Source organism: Chlorocebus sabaeus, chromosome 8 (genome assembly GCF_047675955.1).
Source record: "Chlorocebus sabaeus isolate Y175 chromosome 8, mChlSab1.0.hap1, whole genome shotgun sequence".
Taxonomy (NCBI): domain Eukaryota; kingdom Metazoa; phylum Chordata; class Mammalia; order Primates; family Cercopithecidae; genus Chlorocebus; species Chlorocebus sabaeus.
In genome coordinates this window covers 33106035-33122627 of record NC_132911.1, presented here as the reverse complement: position 1 = coordinate 33122627, position 16593 = coordinate 33106035, and the positions used below count along the sequence as shown (strand labels likewise).

The 16593-nt window shown below is 43.4% G+C and overlaps 1 protein-coding gene across 1 annotated transcript in view; it reads left to right on the top strand.

The window, feature by feature from the left end:
* Positions 1–16593, top strand: part of FUT10 (fucosyltransferase 10) — a 120519-nt gene that overhangs the window by 9707 nt on the left and 94219 nt on the right. The window contains exons 2-3 of the mRNA XM_007962145.3: positions 2971–3323; positions 11690–11984. Coding sequence (XP_007960336.1) covers positions 3243–3323; positions 11690–11984 — 376 coding nt within the window. The 5' untranslated portion in view covers positions 2971–3242. The remainder of the gene's footprint in view (positions 1–2970; positions 3324–11689; positions 11985–16593) is intronic.

The following is a 16593-nucleotide window of genomic DNA, read 5'->3' as shown; positions in this document are numbered from 1 at the left end:
TTCCCAAGGTTTTGGGATTACCTGCATGAGCCACTGTGCACAGCCAAGGAATTTTATGGTATTAATGCTAAAAAATATAAAAGAAGGTGTGCACTTCAGATTGTAATACTTGTCAAAGTTAGAGTCTTGGGCAAGTTACTTTACTTCATTCAGATTCAGTTTTCTTATATTTGAAAATGAGAATGGAGTTGTTGGGAGAATTGAATTAGCGCCTGCCTGTGTGCTAAGTACTTAGGAAAGGCCTTGCCCATGATAGGTTACTCAGCAAATATTAGCGATCTCCTTTTCTTTGGAAAAGTGAGCATTTTTCCTTTTAAAGTTCCAGTTGATGGGGTAGCAATCTATTTTATATGCTTCATTTTCCACCTAAAGGGATAATAAAATAATATTTAAATGTAAGGATAACAAACATTTATTGGGTATTTAGTATGTGTCAGAGTCTGAAATAAGTGTTTTACCAATCATAGCTCATAAAATTCTCACAACTCTGATTAGGCCTCATGAGGATCTACTTTTGGAAAGTGAGTTATGGAGAGGTTAGGTTAAGCCAGCTGAGGAATTGGGATTTGAATCCTGGAAGGCTATCTTGAGACCTTCTCTTAGTCACTGGGTTTTGGGAATTTCATGGATGAAAGAAGAAAAATGCACTTTTGGTGATTTCTGAGTCCCAGTGTTATTTTGTGGTTGAAGGAAAAAAAAATATCCTGGATTTAAAAGTAAGGCCGGTCAAGATGGCTCACACCTGTAATCCCAGAACTTTGGGAGGCCAAGATAGGAGGATCACTTGAGCCCAGGAGTCCAAGACCAGCTTGGGCAACATGGTGAGACCTCGTCTCTACAAACAAACAAACAAAAATCAGCTGGGTATTGTGGCACATGCCATTAGTCCCAGCTACTCGGGAGGCTGAGGTGGGAGGATTGCTTGAGTCTGGGAGTTGGAGGCTACAGTGAGCCATGATCACAGTACTGCACTTTAGCCTGAGTGACAGAGCAAGACCCTGTCTCAGAAAAAAGTAAATCAAGGTAAACTCATGAGAGGGGAACCCACCTTTTTTTTTTTTTTTTTGAGATGGAGTCTGGCTCTGTCGCCCAGGCTGGAGTGCAGTGGCACGATCTTGGCTCACTGCAATCTCTGCCTCCCGGGTTCAAGTGATTCTCTGGCCTCAGCCTCCTGAGTGGCTGGGATTACAGGCACCCGCCACTGCGCCCAGCTAATTTTTGTATTTTTTGTAGAGATGGGGTTTCACCATCTTGACCATGCTGGTCTCGAACTCCTCACCTTAAGTGATCCACCCGCTTCGGTTTCCCCAAGTGCTGGGATTACAGGTGTGAGCCACTGCGCCTGGCTGGGAGTACACCTTTAAGACTAAAGTTTTTAACCAGGGTTCTATATTATCTTTATAGGTCTAATTATATCTAATTATATCTTTAACTCTGTATGCCAGGGGCATGATGTAGGTCTGACTTAGATTCACATCTGTGAATTACTGTGCAGCAACATTGCCCTTCCTCTGGAAAGTTGACCCTTCCTCCACTCTGAACTACACAGTGCCATTTGCCCAGGACATTGAAGTTCATAGAATATCATAGGGATAAAGGGCATTCTATGGGGGCATTTTTTTCAATCTTTTTTTTTTACCTTTTTTTTTTTTTTGAGATAGAGTCTTGCTCTGTTGCCTACACTAGAGTGCAGTGGTGCAATCATGGCTTACTGCAGCCTTGACCTCCTGGGCTCAAGCAGTCCTCCTGCTTCAGCTTCCTGAGGAGCTGGGACTATAGGTGCACATCCCCATGCCCAGCTAATTTGTAAAATTTTCTATGCAGACAGGGTCTCACTATGTTGCCCAGGCTGGTCTCAAACTCCTGGGCACAAGCCATCCTCCTGCCTTGGCCTCCCAAAGTGCTGTGATTAAAGGTATGAGCCACTGTACCTGGCCCTCATTTAGTTCATTTTTACAACTTTTTTGAAAAGATCATTTATTTTAGATAGATGAAAATTTTATTTGAAAACTTCCAAAGAATAATATTGCTCCAACAGCCCACTGCTTTATTCACTTGCTGTAAAAGACAAATCATATTCAGAATTCCTTATGCTGTGGCAAAAGTTGGTTTCCTTTGTGGGCATTGGGGCCACATGATCATTATCCATTTTTGATTAAAGCCTGAATCTTTTATTTTCTTCCTAAATTTTATGGGAGTGGGTGGATAGTCCTGGTAATTTTTATTCCATTTCTAAACTCCTTTGAAACTTAGATAGAAGGGAGTGACTTCATATAACAGTCTTGGAATTCAGTCTTCTGATGGCAGAGAGCATTAAGTGGAAGCAGAATTTTGGATTTGGGATCTGGTTGTAGATTTGGGATCTGGTTGTAGATTTGTCACTCTCCTCTGATGGGCTGGGTGGCCATGAGTAAGTCAATTCACCTCTCTGGCTCCCCTCCCCTCCCCTCCCCTTCCCTCCCCTCCCCTTCCCTCCCCTCCCCTCCCCTCCTCCCCTCCCCCACTCCCCTCCCCTCCCTTTCCCTCCCCTTCCTTTCCCTTCCTTTCCCTTCTTTTCCTTTCCTTTCCTTTCTCTGTTGCCCAGGCTACTCACTGCAACCTCCACCTCCCAGGTTCAAGTGACTCTCCTGCCGCAGCCTCCTGAGTAGCTGTGAATACAGGTGTGTGCCACCACACCTGGCTAATTTTGGTATTCTTAGTAGAGACGGGGTTTTGCCATGTTGGCCAGACTGGTCTCAAACTCCTGACCTCAAATGATCCACCGGCTCTGGCCTCCCAAAGTGCTGGGATTACAGGAGTGAGCCATCACGCCCAGCCTTGATTTCCTTACTTATGGGTGAGGTACTAGGACTACATGATCTCAGTGCTTCCTTTTAGTTTAAAATGTTCTATGTTTTTTCATGATCACTCGCCTGCAAGACTACATTTATTAAATCTGCACTATGGCTAATAGATGATCTTTTGTTGCAGAATTTTTTGATGCCTTCTTATGTGGATAAATCTCCAGCTGCTCTGGTGATAGCCTAAGAAGACTGCATGCTGCTCCCTCTTGATGTCAAGCCAGGCCCTCTTGCAACCTCGGATCTCAGTCCTTCATGGAGACCAGGTCCCAGCAGGAATGGCAGTGCAGGAAATTGGCGCCCAGATGGTTCTTCCATGTGAAGTTGTCTCGGGCTCTGGGCTGACGAGAGAACACCTGGTAACCAGGTTAGCCCTCTGTCAGTCACCTAGGGCAAGGCAGCATGGTGCGGATTCAGAGGAGGAAGCTTTTGGCATCTTGCCTGTGCATCACAGCCACCGTCTTTCTGCTTGTCACACTCCAGGTACCAAGAATGTGGGTTGTGTAGTGTTGATAGCAGGGCCTTTGCCATGTCCCCCTACCCCCTATTTTCTCAAAACTTCAAGTATTTCACTTTTTGTTAATCAGGGGTGTTCAGGATCAGGGGTCTTTCTTTCTTTCTTTCTTTCTTTCTTTCTTTCTTTCTTTCTTTCTTTCTTTCTTTCTTTCTTTCTTTCTTTCTTTCTTTCTTTCTTTCTTTCTCTCTTTCTTTCTGTCTCTCTCTCTCTCTTTCTCTCTCTCTCTCTCTTTCTCCTTCCTTCCCTCCTTCCCTCCCTCCCTCCCTCCCTCCCTCCCTCCCTCCCTTCCTTCCTTCCTTCCTTCCTTCCTTCCTTCCTTCCTTCCTTCCTTCCTTTTCTTTGGACACAGTTCCACTCTGTTGCCCAAGCTGGAGTGCAGTGGTACGGTCTCTGCTCACTGTACCCTCTGCCTCCAGGGTTCAAGCAATTCTCGTGCCTCAACCTCCCGAGTAGTTGGGATTACAGGCGCCCACTACCATGCCCAGCTAAATTTTTTATATTGTTAATAGAGATGTGGTTTCAACATGTTGGCCATGCTGGTCTGGAACTCCGGATCTCAAATGATCTGCCTGCCTTGGCCTCCCAAAGTGCTAGGATTACAGGCATGAGCCACTGTGCTCGGCCAGGATCAGAGGTTTTCTACTGGGAGGAAAACACCTCCCAGTTTTCCTCCCAGTAAAAAACCTCTGGCAGGGAGTCCCTTCAAGTTCACTCCCTGCCCCCCTTTTTTAAACAGGTGAAACTGAGGTTTAGTGAATGGACGTGTCAGTCAGGAGAAAAGTCATTGAGATAGAGGGTGAGTTTGAGATTATCATAAGCTCCTGGTTGTAGAGAAACAGAAAGTAAAGCTCAGTCTGTCTTCCTGGGTCAAAATTGGATGGCTTCCTCAGAGTCTCCTATTGTTATCACTTTTGAAAGACTGCGTTCTTTTTTTATTTTTTATTTTTTTTTTGAGACGGAGTCTCGCTCTGTCGCCGGGGCTGGAGTGCAGTGGCCGGATCTCAGCTCACTGCAAGCTCCGCCTCCCAGGTTCACGCCATTCTCCTGCCTCAGCCTCCCGAGTAGCTGGGACTACAGGCGCCCACCACCTCGCCTGGCTATTTTTTTGTATTTTTTAGTAGAGACGGGATTTCACCGTGTTAGCCAGGATGGACTCGATCTCCTGACCTCGTGATCCGCCCGTCTCAGCCTCCCAAAGTGCTGGGATTACAGGCTTGAACCACCGCGCCCGGCCCGAAAGACTGCGTTCTTGGAGAAGCAAGTACTATTCTGAGAACAAGATAGTCTGCATCTTGTAGTAAGTGTAGAACACAGACATCTATATTATAAGTAAATCTTGACATGTGCTTCTAGACCAAGGACTGTATATGGATGAATGAACTGAAACGTGTGCTTAGTTCTCCTGCCTGTATCCCTTAGTCAGTTATTCCGAACTTCATTCACTGATTTCTGTTTATTCCTTTATTTATTTATTTATTATTTTTTGAGACAGGATCTCATTTTGTGAGCCAGCCTGGAGCGCAGTGGCACAGTCTCAGCTCGCTGCAGCGTCAACCTCCCTGGGCTCAGGCAATCCTCCCACCTCAGCATCTTCAGTAGCTGGGACCACAGGCTTGTGCCACGGTGCCTGGCTAATTTTTATTTTTTTAAATAAATTTATTTTTTTGAGATGGAGTCTCACTCTGTCGCCCAGGCTGGAGTGCAGTGGCGCGATCTTGGCTAACTACTACCTCTGCTTCCCAGGTCAAGCAATTTCCTGCCTCAGCCTCCCAAGTAGCTGGGATTACAGGCTCCCGCCACTTAGCTAATTTTGCATTTTTAGTAGAAATGAGGTTTCACCATGTTGGCCAGGCTGGTCTTGAACTCCTGACCTCATGTGATCCGCCTGCCCTGGCCTCCCAAAGTGCTGGGATTATAGGTGTGAGCCACCACACCCGGCCTAATTTTGGTATTTTTTTGTAGAGACGGGGTTTCACCACATTGACCAGGCTGGTCTTGAACTCCTGGGCTCAAGCAGTTTGCACACCTTGGCCTCACAAAATGCTGGGATTACAGGTGTGAGCCACCGTTCCCAGCCCCTTCACTGATTTCAAATTGAAATAAAAATTGGGCAGTGACAGTAAAAGTATAGATATTAGCTCAGATAGATTTTGCACCCATTCAGGTGCCAGCTATCCATTTCAAAATCTACAGAACTTTTTTTTTTTTTGAGACAGGGTTTCACTCTGTCACCCAGGCTGGAGTGCAGTGGTACGATCTCGGCTCGCTGCAACCTCCACCTCCCAGGCTCAAGCAATCCTCCCAATGCAGCCTCCTGAGTAGCTGAGACTATAGGTGTGTACTACTACTCATGGCTAAGTTTTCTATTTTTTTGTAGAGATGGGGTTTCACCATGTTGCTCAGGCTGGTCTTGAACTCCTGAGCTCAAGCGATCCACCTACCTGGCTTCTCAAAGCACTGAGATTGCAAGTGTGAGCCACTGTGCCTGGCTTCCACAGGACTTTTTTTTTTGAGATAGAGTTTTGCTTTTGTTGCCCACGCTAGAGTGCAATGGCATTATCTCGGCTCACTGCAACCTCCACCTCCCGGGTTCAAGCAATTCTCCTGCCTCAGCCTCCTGAGTAGCTGGGATTACAGGTGCCTGCCACCATGTCCAGCTAATTTTTGTATTTTTAGTAGAGATGGGGTTTTGCCATGTTGGCCGGGCTGGTCTCAGACTCCTGACCTCTGGTGATCCATCTGCATTGTCCTTCCAAAGTGCTGGGTTTACTGGCGTGAGTCACCACGCCCGGATCTCCACACAACCTTTAAAGGTTATTTGTGGATGTGAATAGTTACGGTTGTGGGACTGGTACTGCCGCCTTCTGCCAGACTGGGATTCTAGTGAGAGGCAACATGTGCTTCCTGCTTGTTTGTGCTGTAGGTATCTAGGACCTGCTACACAGAAGGCCTGGCATTTTCAGTTTCTGCTGCTTTCTGTGGGAAGGTTTTTTTTTTTTTTTTTTTTTTTTTTTTTGAGACGGTGTCTTGCTCTGTTGCCAGACTGGAGTACAGTGGTGCCATCTGGGCTCACTGCAACCTCTGCCTCCCGGGTTCAGGTGATTCTTCTGCCTCAGCCTCCTGAGTAACTGGGATTACGGGTGCCTGCCATCACTTCTGGCTAATTTTTGTATTTTTAGTAGAGACAGGGTTTTACCATGTTGGCCAGGCTGGTCTCGAAATCCTGACCTCAAGTGATTCACCTGCCTTGGCCTCCCAAAGTGTTGAGATTACAGGTGTGAGCCATACCACGCATGGCCTCCATTCCTGTTTTTAGGCAAATGAAATACTTTGCCGCATGAGTAGGGTAAAGATAGGATAAATAGAAAAAAATCATGTTATGGATCCTATGTTAGTTTGCTATCACTGCTGTAACAAAATGCTGCAGATGGAGTGACTTGCTTCCACAACCAAAATTAGTTTTTTGTTTACAGTTTCAGAGACTGGGAAGTCCAAGATCAAGGTGTCAGCGGATTCTGTCTTCTGAGGCCTCTCTCCTTGGCTTATAGATGGCTGTTTTCTCCCTGTGTCTTTACACTGCGTTCTCTATGTAATTGTGTGTGTCAAAATTTCCCCTTTTTGTAAGGACACCAGTCATACTGGATTAGGGCCCACCTGTTTTAACTCAGTTACCTCTTTGAAGACCCTGTCTCCAAATATTGTCACGTTATAAGGTACTGGGAGTAAGGACTTCAACATATGAATTTTTTTGGGGTATACAATTTAGCCCATAGAAGATTCTATAACATAAATTATTTAATTAATATTAATCTAAACATCAAAATATTATAGTTAGCTACACTTAAGCTAAAACATAGTTCTCTGGAGGAAAACTTAGACATTGTTTTCCATTCACATTTAACTATATTTTGTATAAACTGTCTGTAAATTCTTCGGGTATATATGTATATTTATTTTTTAATTTTACTTTTTAGTTGCATAAATAGTTTAGGAATATATATTGGAGTATTTTAAAGCAAATCCAGGACATAATAGCATTTCACCTGGATATATGTTAATATGATTCTCTCACTTTGCAGCTAGGAACATTGAAAAATTTAATGTAACCATATTGCTACTATCACAACAGTTACTGAATATTCTCCGTATGATAGGCCATGTTAAATTTTCCCAGTTGTCTCAAAAAAAAAAAGAATTTTCATAATGAGTTGGGTTTCTTTTTGAGACAGACTCTTGCTCTGTTGCCCAGGCTGGAGTACAGTGGCACGTTCTTGGCTCACTGCAACCTCCACCTCCTAGGTTCAGATGATCCTCCTGCCTCATCCTCCCAAGTAGCTGAAATTACAGGTGTGCACCACCATGCCCAGCTCATTTTTGTATTTTTAAGAGAGATGGGGCATCCCACCATGCCCAGCTAATTTTTTGTATTTTTTAGAAGAGATGAGGTTTCACTATATTGGCCAGGCTGGTCTCGAACTCCTGACCTCAGGTGATCCATCCACCCGGGCCTCCCAAAGTGCTGGGAGTACAGGTGTGAGCCACCATGTCTGGCCCGAGTTGGTTTGAATTTGGAATAAACAAACCTATACATTGCATTTGGTTGGTGAGTCTCAAGTTTTATGTTTTTGTTTTTTTCACTATTGAAAGGTTTGGCCAGTCATGGTGGCTCACACCTGTAATCTCAGCACTTTGGGAGGCCGAGGTGGGTGGATCATGAGTTCAAGAGATCTAGACCATCCTGGCCAACATGGTAAAACCCCGTCTCTACTAAAAATACAAAAAAATTAGCTGGGCGTGGTGGTGCATGCCTGTAATCCCAGTTACTTGGGAGGCTGAGGCAGGAGAATCGCTTAAACCCAGGAGGCAGAGGTTGCAGTGAGCGGAGATCGTGCCGTTGTACTCCAGCCAGGACAACAAGAGTGAAACTAAGTCTCAAAAAAAAAGGCTTTTCTGCCCCACCTTTTATTCCATGTCATGGACTTGTTAAAACTGGGTCATTTGTCCTTTTGACTTTTCTGGAGTGTGGGATTGGCTGATTATGGTTTTATTTAATGCATTCCTTTATTCTGCCATATTTCCTACAATCTGGTAGTGATATCCAAAGGTAATGTCTTTTAAAAAGCTGTTTGGGCCAACATGATGAAACCCTGTCTACTAAAAATACAAAAAAGTTAGCAGGGCGTGGTGGCTCACATTTGTAATCCCAGCTACTCCAGAGGCTGAGGCAGGAGAATCACTTGAACCCAGGAAGAGGAGGCTGCAGTAGGCTGAGATCGCGCCATTGTACTCTAGCCTGGGCGACAGAGAGAGAGGGACTCTGTCTCAAACCAAAAAAAAAAAAAAAAAAGGTTGTTTGGCAGAAGAAGAATCTCTCCTTAAAAGCATCTGTATTATTTGGAAATGAACTTATAACTCACATAGTAGATATTGATTTGAAATGTGGAATAAATTTTACCTTTAGAAAGCCTATGGCTTTCTAAAAGCCTTTCTTTTAAGTGACTGGCTGTACATTTTCAGGGGAAGAAGGTCAGATGAAAAGATAGTTTGTGGCTACAAGTCATCTCCCGTGGATCAAACTACTGGGGAGAGCCATATTGTTCCATCATAAAAATGCTGAGAGAGCTATTGGCAACAGGCAGACTTTAGTTTTCAGTGATGGCTCTGCTGTTCTAGTGTTGACTTTGGCATCTCAGGTGATCCATGACTTTTTAAAGCCAATATAATTTCTTACTCCTTCTGGAGTGCTACTTGGCTTTCACTCAGTGGTTTTTTTTTTTTTTGGCCTTGGATACCTTTGAGAATCTAATGAAAGTCACGGGCCCTCCCCAGGGAGTTACAGACTCCATGCAATGCATCGATGATCAGTGGCCTTTATCTAACACCAGGAGCAGCGAGCACATAAAAGAGGTACCACTCTTGGCTGCTAAAAGCAGGACCCGAGGGCTGCACAGGGAGTGGCCTCCGTGGCCGACTGGTGGAGCAGTTAACACACAGAAATGTAAATGTGCCTTACTTTAACTGCTTTAACTGCTTTATTTGTTTCATGGTCTGACTGCTAAACTTTCAGTTACATATGGAGCAGATCAACCCTTTCTCCAGTGTATGTCTACAATTAGTGCCATATCAATGATCATATTAATAGCAAATCTTGTTTTTTTTTTGGGATGGAGCCTCCCTTTGTTGCTCAGGCTGCAGTACAGTGGTGCAATCATACCGCACTGTAGCCTTGAACTCCTGGACTCAAGCGATCCTCTGGTCTCAGCCTCCTGAGTAACTGGGGCTATAGGTGCAAGCCACTGTGCTCAGCACAATACCAAATCTTAAAATTTGATGAAAAGGCAGCACTTCTGGAGTTTCTGCTACACTCACCCTGCCCTCCAGATGACTGTTACTGATGTCCAAGCTGTCCAGTGACCCAGACTTAGACTATCCTGGAATAAATTTTAAAATGTGGTTGTAAGTGGGAGTGAGTGGAATAGACTCTAGGGAATTTTGACATTAGGTATTATTTCACCATCTCAATGCTCTAGTGAGTATTACTAGAAACATAAAACCCATGTTATGACTACTTTAATTGTAATAAAAAAGAAACCGGTTGGTAATTTATAACTCATTTTCCCTAGAGTACATTCTTTAGTAGTAGTCAGGTAATTATCCTGTCATAGGTTTCATTAAGAGGCAAAACTGGCCGGGCGCGATGGCTCAAGCCTGTAATCCTAGCACTTTGGGAGGCTGAGGCAGGCAGATCACGAGATCAGGAGGTTGAGGCCAGCCTGGCCAACATAGTGAAAACCCGTCTCTACTAAAAATACAAAAAGTTACCCGGGTGTGATGGCTGGCACCTGTAATCCCAGCTACTTGGGAGGCTGAGGCAGGAGAATCGCTTGAACCTGGGAGGCAGAGGTTGCAATGAGTTGAGATCCTGCCGCTGCACTCCAGCCCAGGTGTCAGTGCGAGATTCCGTCTCAAAAAAAAAAAAAAAAAAAAAAAAAGAGGCAAAACTATTTCTGGATATCCTATAGACTTTTGAAATGGAGGGGAAATGTATTTGTTGTAAGTGTTTAGTAGAATCGTTGGCCATTCTTGTTGGTTGATATTTGGAGGCTGTGTCCATTCCCTGATCCCTGAAACCTGTGAATATGTTACTTTAGGTGGCAAAAGGGACTTTGCAGATGGGATCAATGTGACCCACTTTGAGGTGGGGGGATTATTCCAAATTATTCATGTGGGCCCCATGTAATCACATGAGTTCTTAAAGATGGAGAGCCTTTCCTGACGTGGTCAGAGAGAAGAGGTGACATTAGAAGAGTCAGAGAGATGCAGTGTTGCTGGCTTTGAAGAGGAGGAAGGAGGCCATGAGTCAAGAATGGGGTTGGCTCTAAAAGAAAAGCAAGAAAGAGACTTCTCTCCTAGAGTCTTCAGGGAGAATTCAGCCCTGCTGACCCCTGGGTCTCAGCCCAGTGAGACCCATTGCAGACTTCTGACTTCAGAACTGTGCAGTAACAAATTCGTGATTGATTGATTGATTGGTTTTTGAGACAAGGTCTTGCTCTGTTGCCCAGGCTGGAGTGCAATGGTGCAATCATAGTTCACTACAACCTCTAACTTCTGGGCTTAAGCAATCCTCCTGCCTCAGCCTCCTGAGTATCTGGGACTACAGGCATGCATCACCATGCCAGGCCGATTTTTTTTTTTTCTTTTTTCGACATGGAGCTTTGCTCTGTTGCTGAGGCTTGAGTGCAGTGGCATGATTTTGGCTCACTGCAACCTCTGCCTCCCAAGTTCAAGTGATTCGATTCTCCTGACTCAGCCTCCTGGGTAGCTGGGATTACAGGCGTGCGCCGCCACCACGCCTGACTGATTTTTGTACTTTTTTTTTTTTTTTTTTGAGACGGAGTCTCGCTGTGTTGCCCAGGCTGGAGTGCAGTGGCCTGATCTCAGCTCACTGCAAGCTCTGTCTCCCGGGTTTACGCCATTCTCCTGCCTCAGCCTCCGGAGTAGCTGGGACTACAGGCACGCCCCCACCTCACCCGGCTAGTTTTTTTTTTTTTGTAGTTTTTAGTAGAGTCGGAGTTTCACCATGTTGGCCAGGCTGGTCTCAATCTCCTGGCCTCAAGTGATCCTCCCACCTTGCCCCCCTCCGATGTGCTGAGATTACAAGTGTAAGCCAGAGCACCTAGCTTTAATTTGTGTTGTTTTAAATTACTGTTTGTGGTAATTTGTTACAGCAGCAATTGAAAACGAGTCAGGGGCTAAATCATCAAAATAAATGAGAGATGTGCAAAAGGGAACCAAACAGTTTGACTCTGGTAATACTTGTCTTCTCTTTTAGGTCATGGTTGAGCTGGGGAAGTTTGAAAGGAAGGAGTTTAAAAGTTCTAGTTTGCAAGATGGACATACAAAAATGGAGGAAGCACCTATGCACCTTAATTCATTTCTTAAGAAAGAAAGATTAACTTTCCACAGGAAAAGAAAATGGGAATTGGACAGCTACCCCATTATGCTCTGGTGGTCCCCGCTGACAGGGGAAACTGGGAGGTTAGGCCAATGTGGAGCAGATGCTTGTTTCTTCACCATCAACCGGACCTACCTGCGTCATCACATGACCAAAGCATTCCTCTTCTATGGTAAGCTGGGCTTTCGCCTTTCTCCCTTTGTTTGCTGTGGTCTTACTCCAAAGCTGAGTTACAGCTTACCACTGAAAAGTGATGGTGGAGCTCCCCTTGAAAACACTTTGACACCCCCTGATTTCCTTTGCATTTGCTCTGTGGAAGGCCTGAGCATTTAGCAGATACAAAAAAGAAACAAGCCTGGCCGGGTGTGGTGGCTTCTGAATTCTCTAACACGTTTATCTCTGAAGGGTTGGATAAGGGATTATGATCTAGTTGTGCGTTAAGATGAAGCGAAGTTAAATGTTGAGTTTAATTTCCCAAATTTTAACAGAAGCATCTAGAAAGATTTCCATTACATACACACACAAAAAATAGATAATATAATGAGCTTTTATGTACCTATCACATAGCTTAAGGCATAAAATATTACATGTATAATTGAAAATCTATATGGCCCCTCCCTGACCGATCCCATTTCCCTCCCTGATACTCCAGAGGGAATCATGATATATGTGTGTGTGTTTGTGTAACAATATATGTTATTTAGACATATAGGAATTATATATACATGTGTGTTAAAGTTTTTTAAATGTTTAAAACTTTAAAAAAAGTTTTTAAAATGTTGAAGTGTTTTAAATGTTGACTGTGGTACAACCACTTTAGATACTGGTTTGGCAATGTCTAGTAAATGTGAATTCATACTTAATAATTCCACTACTAGATTTATAACTGCATGAAATCTCACATATATACATGGATTGTTCATTATAGCATTGTTCATCATACGTAAAGCTTTTAAAGTAACTGAAATGTCCAATAACAGAAAAATGATTACATGAAGTGTAATATATAAATTCAGTGCAATACTATGCAATGATGAAAATGAACTAGAGCTGTGAGCATGAAAATTTGATAAACCTCAAAACTAAGTTACAGATAGGATGTTACGTATAACGCTACTCTGCACTGTTTATGTTATTGTTAGAAATCTGTAGTAGAATTTTTTTTGTTTGTTTTGTTTGAGATGGAGTCTCACTCTATTGCCCAGGCTGGAGTGCAGTGGCGCGGTCTTGGCTCACTGCAACCTTCACCTCCCGGGTTTAAGCGATTCTCCTGCCTCAGCCTCCTAAGTAGCTGGGACTACAGGTGCCCACCACTACACCTGACTAATTTCTATGTTTTTAGTAGAGACAGAGTTTCACCGTATTGGCTAGGCTGGTCTCAAACTCCTAACCTTGTGATCCACCTGCCTCTGCTTCCCAAAGTGCTGGGATTATAGACGTGAGCCACTGCACCTGGCCGTCTGTAGTAGAAATTCATTTAAGAATATGTGATGCTACTCCAGGGAAAACAACAAGTTGTACACACATATACATATATAAACACATGCATACACATATACATATATACATACATACACACACATATACATATATACATGCATATATACACACATATATGCTGATATGGTTTGGCTGTGTCCCTACCCAAAATCTCATCTTGAATTGTAATCCCCATAATCCCCACGTGTCAAGGGCGGGGCCAGGTGGGGGTAACTGGATCATGGGGCAGTTCCCCCATGCTGTTTTCATGACAGTGAGTGAGTCTCATGAGATCTGATAGTTTTATAAGCATTTGGCATTTCCCCTGCTGGCATACACTCCATCCTGCCACCCTGTGAAGAAAGTGCCTGTTTCTCCTTTGCCTTCTGCCATGATTGTAAGTTTCCTGAGGTCTCCCAAGCAATGCAGAACTGTGAGTAAATTAAACCTCTTTCCTTTATAAATTGTCCAGTCTCGGGTGTTTCTTTATAGCAGTATGAGAATGGACTAATATAGTATACATACATATATGTTCATACACACATATACACACAATATATACACATATACATATGTGCACATGCATACACATATGTACACACATACATATATACACACGTACACATGCATACATATGGGCATGTACATATGTACACACATATACATCTACATAATGCATATATGCATATACACATATACACATGCACATGTATACATACATATATACACACATACATGTACACATGTATATAAATACATACACTTAGATACATACACACCCTGTAATTTATGTATATATATACAGATTGAGCATCCTAAATCTGAAAAATTTGAAATCTGAAATGCCCCCAAATCCAAAACTTTTTGAGCACCAACATGATGTTCAAAGAAAGTGCTTATTGGAATATTTTGGATTTCAGAATTTCATATTTGGGATTCTCAATGGTATAATTCAGGTGTTCCAAATTTTAAAAAATCCAAAATCTGAAAAACGCCTGGTCCCAAGCATTTCTGTTAAGGGATACTCAATCTGTATGTATGCACATATATGTGTACACACACACACACACATACACACACATTTTTTTTTGTATAATGTACTTCTTTGCTTCTCTCTCCCTTTTCTGGAAGCATATAGGATCTTCTCTTTTTCACCAGTTTGGAAATTTAGTAATAACTGCTTTGGTGTGAGTCTGTATCCTTTTACTGAAGTGGGAACGTAAATGCCTGGTTGCCAGGAAGCCTGCAAAACAGTATTTAACTTGGTGACTTTTCCGGGACTCACAGATCTACAGAGTCATGCACTTAATTTTGTCAGCACACTTAAGAGTTGGTTTTTCTGTCTAGGATGGACTTATCTCCAACCAAGTTCCTAGGAGACTTTTGGTTTGACCTTCCATACCTCAGATCCTGTGTTACTCTCCAGTGCCTAAAACTATCAGTGACTCTCATGGAGAACCGAATCTATGCTGTTTATTACCTTGGCACTCAAGGCTCTGTGTAATCTGACTCCAACCTACCTTCCAAGCTTAACCCCTCTGATTCTACCAACTAAACCTTATGTTCAAAAGTCAAACTGGAATATTCCCCATTTTAGGCATAAGCCACAAATATTCCTAACTTTGCACCATCGTTCATTCAGTTCTATGTCCTAGATTGTATTTGTATTTGTCCTGTCAGAATAATCTACTGAATACCTTCCATTTCTTTGGCAATATAGATGAATATTATAGTTTCTGATGTCAAAGATTATTATCTTGAGAAAAAGATATGACCCAACTGTAATGCAGGGACAAATGGTATGAGTACCATGAGAGAAAAGCCAACAAGTCTTTGTGGGGTTTCAAAGACAGGAGAGAGCACCTACTATTGGAGGGATCAAGAAAGGCTTCATAGGCCGGGCACTGTGGCTCACGCCTGTAATCCCAGCACTTTGGGAGGCTGAGGCAGGTGGATCACCTGAAGTCAGGAGTTTAAGACCAGCCTGTCCTACATGGTGAAACCCTGTCTTTACTAAAAATACAAAAATTAGCTGGGCGTGTGGTGGTGCGTGCCTATAATCCCAGCTAAGATTGTGCCACTGCACTCCAGCCTGTGCTGCAGAGTGAGACCTTGTTTCAAAAAACAAACAAACAAACAAAGGCTTCATAAGCCCTTCTTTATAAAGTAAGAAATTTGAAGCGGGCCTTGAAGGATATTGGGATTGGATAATGTTGAGATTGGAGGATATTTCAGTATGAAGAACAGCATGAATGGAGGCATGGAGGAAAACAATTGTGAATAATATCTGAGGTACAGCAACCAGAGTGGTTGGCTATAGCTTAGTTCTGGGTAAGGGAACGATAAAGATTGAAGGACATATTGGGACCAGAGCTTGGAGAACCTTCAAGGTTGGCTTAAGATTTTTCCATCACATCATAGGATGGTGTTGAGGAGTCAGTCACTGGAGTTAAAACCACCTTTTAAAAGTCAACTCAGGCCATTTGCGGTGGCTCACACCTGTAATCCCAGCACTTTGGGAGGCTGGGGCGGGCGGATCACCTGAGGTCAGGAGTTCGAGACCAGCCTGGTTAACATGGTGAAACCCCACTTCTACTAAAAATACAAAAATTAGCCAGGTGTGGTGGTGTGTGCCTGTAATCCCAGCTACTCGGTAGGCTGAGGCACAGGAATCGCTTAAACCTGGGAGGAGAAAGTTTCAGTGAGCCGAGATCACATCACTGTACTCCAGCCTGGGTGACAGAGTAAGACTCTGTCTCAAAAAAAAAAAAAAAAAAAATCAACTCGGATATAACACCTACAGACCATTCCTGATGCCTCTCCATCAGATGAATCCTTTCTTCTCTCAATGCCCACAGAGCATTTTATATCTCCTTTATGTCATTTAATTGAGTATCTACTATATATCAGGCACAGTGCCAATCATGAGGAATACAGAAGATAAATAAGGTAGCTATGGTGTTTGGTCTTGTACTATATGACCGTCTCTTCCCTAGTGCAGTGTAGAGTTCACAATAGAGCAACATCAATTCATCTTTGTTCCTCCTCCCACCCACTGTGTATAGCGTACTGCTTTGTACACGGTAGGTGCTCAGAAAATATTCTTAGAGACTTATAGTACTTTTTTTTTAAGATGGAGTCTCACTCTGTCACCCAGGCTGGAGTACAGTGGCATGATCTCAGCTCACTGAAACCTCCGCCTCCCAGATTCAGGCGATTCTCCTGCCTAAGCCTCCTGAGTAGCTGAGATTATAGGAGTGTGACACCATGCCTGGCTAATTTTTGTGTTTTTAGAAGAGACA